The following is a 7323-nucleotide window of genomic DNA, read 5'->3' on the forward strand; positions in this document are numbered from 1 at the left end:
TTATGTCTCTGCCAGATAATTTAGGATACTATGGTAATGGGTGTCAACCAGATGTCATTATGAGATTGTGACATATTTTTTTTTTAGTTAAAACTTAAACAAATAATTTATTTATTATAAAATTATTAAATTAATGTTTTCAAATACTCATATACCCTATGACCGATGGGAATGCCCTTATGTGTATGTGTTTTCAAATCTGGATTTCATCTACAGGCGATCAGATGATCAAGATTCTCTACATCGGTTGCCTTGGATTTTGTGGTTGCTTTAGAAGGATAGAAATAATAAAAAAAAATATTTCAAGGCACGCAACTTACGCCTGAAGAGGTGATCAATCAGGCTGTAAGTAATCAGTTATTTTGGGAGGATGCACAGGCTCAGATAGTAGATTTGTCTGGTAATGCATACCTACCAGATTCTGGGATTCCCTCGGCTACTCCGAGTCAGGATCTCTGTTGTCAAATAGATGGTTCCTGGAAATGATCCGACCCCAACTCAGGTTTGGGGTGGTGGTGTGGTAATGGCGATGCTAAACCTCTTTTGTTGGATGCTCGATGTCTTCGGCGAAGTCCTTCCCCGCTTCATGCAGAGTTAGAGACTAAAAAATAGTTTAAATACTCAAAAATATCTAAAATATAAAAAAAAACTGATTTTATGAACACTTACATTATTAAAATAAAAATATTACTAATATGTTACTACTATATATTAATATTACGAAAGAATTACTCAAATGTTATCCAAAACTTGGTTTATTACTCATATCTATAAATCATCTAAATATTATTCAAATGTTTAGTGTCCTAGATGTAATTATAATTTACCCCTTAAATTTAATTTTTCGATTTTAGTCAAAAAAAAAAAAAAGTAAAAAAAAATATATATATATAAATCAACAAATTAAAATAAATATCATTTTCGATTCTCTACGTGAGAACAACGCTTACTAAATTTTTTGTGGATTCCCTTTAGTAAAAAAACAAAAAGAACAAAACCCTTGGCCAAAAAAATAGAAAAAACACTTAGCCAAAAAAAACTTTTCGTGTTTCCCCTTCAGCATTATACTCTCTGTACATCGTCTTCTTCGTCTTTGATAATATGAAAAAGAAGTCCTTAGCCTTGTGATTCCAATTTCCGAGGTATAGTTTGAGGTTTAGGTTGAATTTTTTTGTTTCTGGGTTCAGGTTTGTATCGATTTAGGGTTCTTCCATGTCGACTAATAACCCCTTTTCGATTATTTTTCTCTTGTATTGATTTTAGGGTTTTTTTAATTAGGTATCTAATCTTTCTTCTTCCTCTTCTTCTTCTGGGCCTTCGCTAGACCCCAAAATCGAACAAAACAAACCCTAGATCATCAATTGGAGAGAGAGATGGTAGCTCTTCGTCGGCGATTCTTTCAAACGGCGGTGGCTAAACTTTCACTGATCTCTTCATCTATGTAACATTTTGTACGTCTTCTCTCTCTTTTTCTTCTGCTTCGGCTTACGGCTCTGTCTCTGTATTTCTCAGCTCTATCTTGAGGAGAAGAGATTGACTAAAGAGGAGAAGAGATTCGAATCTCACGAGTTTCAAAATCAGAACCTGAATCCCTTAGACGAGATTCACATGGAGACGATGGAGCCGACGGAAAAGAAAGAGAAGGAAGTCGCAATCAAAACCTGCTTATCCTACTCCTCCTAATCAACCGGAGTTCAGGTCAGATTTCATGGTAGTTGTGATGTATTGGACTTTGTATTCGATACTGAATTTTCACTTTTTTTTCTATCCTATATTATTCACTTCTCCTTCTCTTGTCTTGATTATAGGTTATGGAGGAGGTTACTTAGATCTCTATCGGTGATTCATTGTGGAGGTTTGATTGACCGTTTTCACCTGTTTCCTTTGTTGGGTTTTTGTCCCTTCTTCCTTCAATTCTTATTTCTTAATCCCTTAACCCGATTTTTTTTTTTTTTTGTATAAGTGATAACTCTCTCTTATTTTTACATGGTTTCGATTTAGATTCTAGGTTTTTGTTTCAGGTAGCAATTATGGTAATATTGATATTCGTTTATGAACGAAAAAGTTGGCATGTGTTAAGACTTGTAAGTATCTCTTTCTCTCCATGGTCTTCTTTTGGCAACTCATTCATTTTCTGTTTGCAGTTGTGTTCATTTTCATACAAAATGTAAAACTCATTTTCATAGGTTCTCATACTGTACTCAAGGCTTGTTTGAAGTGAACTGCTAATGTCTATGTCTTTAGTGAAATTCATAACTTAGTTCCTGCTGAGTTAGTTTCTGTATAGCATGACTAATGTATGTTTTATTCTGATGCTTAGTTTCTACATTAATTACGAGTGTCTAGCCTTATCTCTCTTGTTATGAGTCTTACATTCTGTATATACCCTTGACACGATCAGCTAAAACATTGGTCAAGTGTCTGATTACAAGCTTGTTTTGTTTGGTTAATTAACAGAAAAGGAAGGTACCACAAGGTGAGAAGCCAGAACCAGTGAGAACCCACATGAGGAACATGATCATTGTATTTAAAGGCCTTCTCTTGTCTTTTTTGTTTGTAACCTCTGGTTTGTGTTCTCATAAACGTTTTCTATTTATGTAGCCTGGTGATCTTGAAAAATCTCAGCTTGGATTAGCTCATAGCTACAGCAGAGCCAAGGTGAAGTTCAATGTTAACCGAGTGGATAACATGGTTATTCAAGCTATTTTCCTCCTTGACACCCTTGACAAGGATATCAATTCCTTTGCCATGAGAGTCAGGTTTGTTTTGTGCTTTTCCCTTTCAGATTCTGTGTTGCAATTTACCTTTGAGAAATATTGGTAGCTGAACTGTTTACAATGTTCTTACAGGGAATGGTATTCGTGGCACTTCCCCGAGCTAGTGAAGATAGTTAATGACAACTATCTTTACGCCCGTGTTTTTTTTATAGCAATGAATAAATGTGTTTTTAGTATCAATTGTTCTGAGACGGTTATTTTCTTACTTGTTGACAGGCCAGGATTTATCACCAGTTGACCTGATCAACGTACAGACCTTTGCTCAGAGAGTTATGGATCTTGCTGACTACAGGAAGAAGCTATAGGAAGAAGCTAACGTACAGACCTAATTTGGCAACTTTGATTGGAGAAATGGAAGGATGTCTCAGCAAAGAAAAGCAAGAAGAAGAAGGCAAAGGGTGAAGAAGAAGAAGAAGAAGAAGAGGTGGTGGCAATGGAAGAGGACAAGTCAGAGAAAAAGAAGAAGAAAGAAAAGAGGAAGATGGAGACAGCAGAGGAGAATGAAAAATCATAGAAGAAGAAAAAGAAAGAGTAAAGCTGGAGGATAAGAGGAACATGCTAGTTGTGCTTGTATAGAGTATGTATAAAACTATAAATTAATTAAGAAACACAGCTTATACAAATTGCCATCTTTCTATATAACATTGAATTGAGGCGCCATATGATAGATATCTCTGTGAATTGAGGCCATATGATACATATCTCTTTGTAATTAATATTGATAAATATTAAGTAAACATATATGTTACGGCTGAGTTATGTACTTGGTACGGCTGCGTTTGGTCTTTCGTGTCGTGCTTCGATATTACAAAAAGTGTTGTTGGGAAAACCCAACAATAATTCTGTGCCTGCTCAGATCCACACATGTAATAAATTTATAAAGTTAGTTTTTTCACAATATATTATACAAAATAGTTAAAAAATTGAACTCAAAATTCGAATAAAAAATAAAAAAATTCTGAAGAAGTGACTAAGTGATGGCTGAGTTATTGACTTACACGGCTGACTTATGAAATATTTGTAAATTTATATTATTATAACTCAATATTTAAATGTACAATTGAAATATGAATATTACAATTATTATAACCAATAAAAAGTAATAATTATAGAGAAAGATTGATTTTTACACATTTTCACCAGAATGTGTTAAACATACAACACATGACGTTTAGGGGTTAGGGTTGGGTTTAGGGTTTGAGATGTAGGGTTCAGATGAGTAACATTATTTGTTTTTTGGTTTTGGTTCTAATGTGTTTTAACGTGTTTGGTTTAAGGTGGTAATATGGATATAATAATATTATTACCATTTGAATATTTTTTTTAAAAAATCAAAATTTTCTTTGGTTATTTCCGGTTATGGGTCGGTTAGATTAATATATAACCATAAATAACTCAAAATATATTGTAATTAAGTAGATTAGCCTAATATAACCGAAAGTAAGCCGAATATAACCGAAATTAACCAAACATACCAATTCAAAAATACCAAATTGGAAAAATTATTTTTTTTTGGTTCGGTTCGGTTTGGTCGGTTATTTAGTCATTCTAATTTGAGGGTTGGCTGAGTTATGGTAAAGTTATGGCTGAGTTATGCAACTGATATATTAATTTATTATATACTTTCTCAAGAATACAAAAAGTGTTGTTGGGGAGACGCAAACAATAATTATGTTTATTGTTAAGAACCACACGCATAATAAATGAGATTTTAACGATTTTTATTTAAAAGGTATTCAAAATTTGAATTTGAATTTTTAAATTTTTTTAATAAAAGTATTTCTCAAACAATTGACTGATATGGCTGAGTTATCAACATAAACGGCTGACTTATGAAATATTTGTAAATTAGAATTATTATAACTCAAAATTAAAATATAGAATGAAAAAATGAATAATACAATCATTATAAGCAATAAAAAGTAATAATTATAGACAAAGATTGATTTTTACACAGTTTGATCAAAATGTGTAAAACATTCAAAACATGACATTTAGGGGTTAGGGTTAGGGTTTGAGGTTTAGGGTTTGAGGTTTAGGGTTCATATTTCCAATATTATGGGTTTTAATATAACAGTTTGGTTTTGGTTATATTGTGTTTGGTTTAAGGTGGTAATTTGGAATACTAATATGATAACCATTTGAAAATTTAAAAAATTTTGAAATTACTTTTTGGTTGTTTCCGGTTATGGGTCGGCTAGATGAATATATAATCATAAAAAATCCAAATGTCATCCAAATTAGGTCGATGAACTTAATATAACCGATAGCAAGCCGAATTTAACCGTAATTAACCGAAAATAATGGAAAAATAGTTTCCAGTTTGGTTCGGTTTGGTCGGTTATTTAGTCATTCTAATTTGAGGGTTGGCTGAGTTATAGTTAATGACGGTTGAGTTATCGTTTAAGGTCTTCTCAATAATATGAAAACATATTCTTCTTTCTTTTGTGGGTCTTTTATTCTGTCAGATTCCTATTAAGTATTAAAACGTTTCTCGATGACACAAAAAATGTTGTTAGGGAAGCTCGAAAAATCACTAATTTTGTGTCTGCTCAAATCCACACAAATAATAAATTCATAAAGTGAGCTTTTTATCACAAGATATTATTGCAAATAATTAAATAATTATAATTCGAATTTAGAATTTTATTTTTCTAAAAGTATTTCTCCAACAATTGAATATTAAAATTATTATAACTCAAAATTTAAATTTAGAATGGAAATATGTCTATTATTAGGTTAACTGATGGTTTCCCGCCAAAATATCACTTTACGGCTGAGTTATAATCATTACGGGAAAACGAAAGGTCATGTGACGGCTGAGTTGTAGTGAGTTATGGCTGAGTTATCACAAGAAACAATCTGAAAGTAAATGGATGATATATATGAATTTACGGATGAGCTATAATATTTACGGGAAAACGAAAGGTCATGTGATGGCTGAGTTATAGTGAGTTATGGCTGAGTTATCACAAGAAACAATTTGAAAGTAAATGAATGATATATATGACTTGACGGCTGAGTTATAAATTTTATAGGAAAACGAAAGGTCTCGTCGATTCATGTGACGACTGAGTTATAGTGATTTATAAATCCTTAATGGTTGATATATCAGAGTCGTCGAACACATTAAATCGGGTTGAAAATTCATCGTCTTCTTCTTCGTCAGGTGCTACTTCGACAGCTTCTTCTTCTTCTTGGTTTTCTTTGTCAACGATCTTACCATAATCATAACAAGTGCCTTCAAAACCCCCACCGTACACTTCGTATGTAGATTCTACTTTCGAGTCACTGCTTGGCCGAATCATACTTCCTCTAGCTCCATTAGTTTCTGTAGACTCTTTCGCCAAAAACTCTACATAGAGACGTAGCTGATCGGTTTTCCATAGCCCCAAAAAACATTGCAACTCTCGATCATTGGAGAAAAAAACTGGTGGAGTATCATGCGCCATATGTTTCAGTGCCTTGTTCGAGAACATGTAGCTCAGCTTTAGCTCATGGCTAAACGCGTTCAATCCATAGTCTTCAAGAACAAGCTCTACAAGCTTGTCGTGTGTTGTGCCTCCATATATCTGCACAACTATACACCCTCTATCGTCGGTGTTAAATACATATCTCTGTGTCTTTATCCAATTATCAGACACAACTAGTACCGGAACTGGATCCATGAAAGATAATGAAGAACAAGGTGAAGAAGAAGTAGAAGAACAATGTGAAGAAGAAAGTGAAGAAGAAGTAGAAGAACAAGTAGAATAAGAAGGTAAATAGTTCACTTATTAACCAGTTGAAGAACAAGAGTCGAACGACGTTTCGTATTTCCGGAGAAAAAAAATGATGACATGGATTCTGCGTCTGACGTGGCAAGTCAGCCATTAAACAATTAATAACCCAGCCTAAATAAAACTCAGCCATCAAACAAATTATAACTCAGTCACAACATGAAAAACATTACAGTAATTAAAAGCAAAAAAATTGCTGTCAAATTCAGCCGCTTCATCAACTGAAAATATGTAACTCAGCCGTATCGTTTAATAAGTAAGCTGTAACTGAATAACATTCTAGTAATTAATCTTTTGCAACTAAGTCAGCCGTCAAATGGCTGAGTTGTACGATAAGTCAGCATATCACGGCTGAGTTATAGTTTTTTACCATAACTCAATCGTAACAACATCTCATAAGTCAGCCATTTTTCATAACTCAGCCAGTCGGAAAATGGTAACTCAGCCGTGTCGTAGTGATAACTCAGCCGTGTCGTAGTGATAACTCAGCCAAAATTTTGACAACTCAACCATCGGGTGAAAACTCAGCCGTAAGAACGGCTGAGTTAGAGCATAACTCAACCAGATTTTAATAAGTCGGCCGTAATGCTTGGCTGAGTTATGCTCTAACTCAGCCGTCCGCTCTTACTCAAATGTTTTTTCCATAACTCAGCCGCAATATACCTATAACTCAGCCGCAACATACCTTTGTAACGCGTTACGACTGAGTTATGGTTACACGTCAGCGATTTCTGACGTGACGTCTGACGTGGCAATGATATTTTTGT

General features: G+C 33.8%; 1 protein-coding gene across 32 annotated transcripts; it reads left to right on the forward strand.

Moving 5' to 3' along the window:
- The first annotated feature begins 935 nt into the window (after positions 1-935).
- Positions 936-3437, forward strand: LOC104742331 (nucleolar protein 56). 32 transcript variants are annotated; one of them, XR_015580225.1, is made up of 9 exons: positions 942-1142; positions 1325-1409; positions 1513-1698; positions 1809-1855; positions 2002-2084; positions 2458-2476; positions 2602-2759; positions 2850-2889; positions 2994-3437. XR_015580225.1 is itself a non-coding variant. In XM_087484924.1 (9 exons), the coding sequence occupies exons 5-9, from the start codon at positions 2031-2033 to the stop codon at positions 3018-3020; spliced, it is 345 nt and encodes a 114-aa protein (XP_087341050.1). In that variant the 5' UTR covers positions 942-1142; positions 1325-1441; positions 1513-1698; positions 1809-1855; positions 2022-2030; the 3' UTR covers positions 3021-3437. The 32 variants fall into 32 exon arrangements, 28 of the variants coding, with proteins under 28 accessions (XP_010461629.2, XP_087341050.1, XP_087341046.1 ...); XR_015580223.1 differs by having other exon boundaries at positions 2022-2084; XM_087484924.1 differs by having other exon boundaries at positions 1325-1441; positions 2022-2084; positions 2458-2523.
- Positions 3438-7323: the final 3886 nt, after the last annotated feature.

The sequence above is a fragment of the Camelina sativa genome, chromosome 14 (genome assembly GCF_030686135.1).
Source record: "Camelina sativa cultivar CO46 ecotype springtype chromosome 14, ASM3068613v1".
Taxonomy (NCBI): domain Eukaryota; kingdom Viridiplantae; phylum Streptophyta; class Magnoliopsida; order Brassicales; family Brassicaceae; genus Camelina; species Camelina sativa.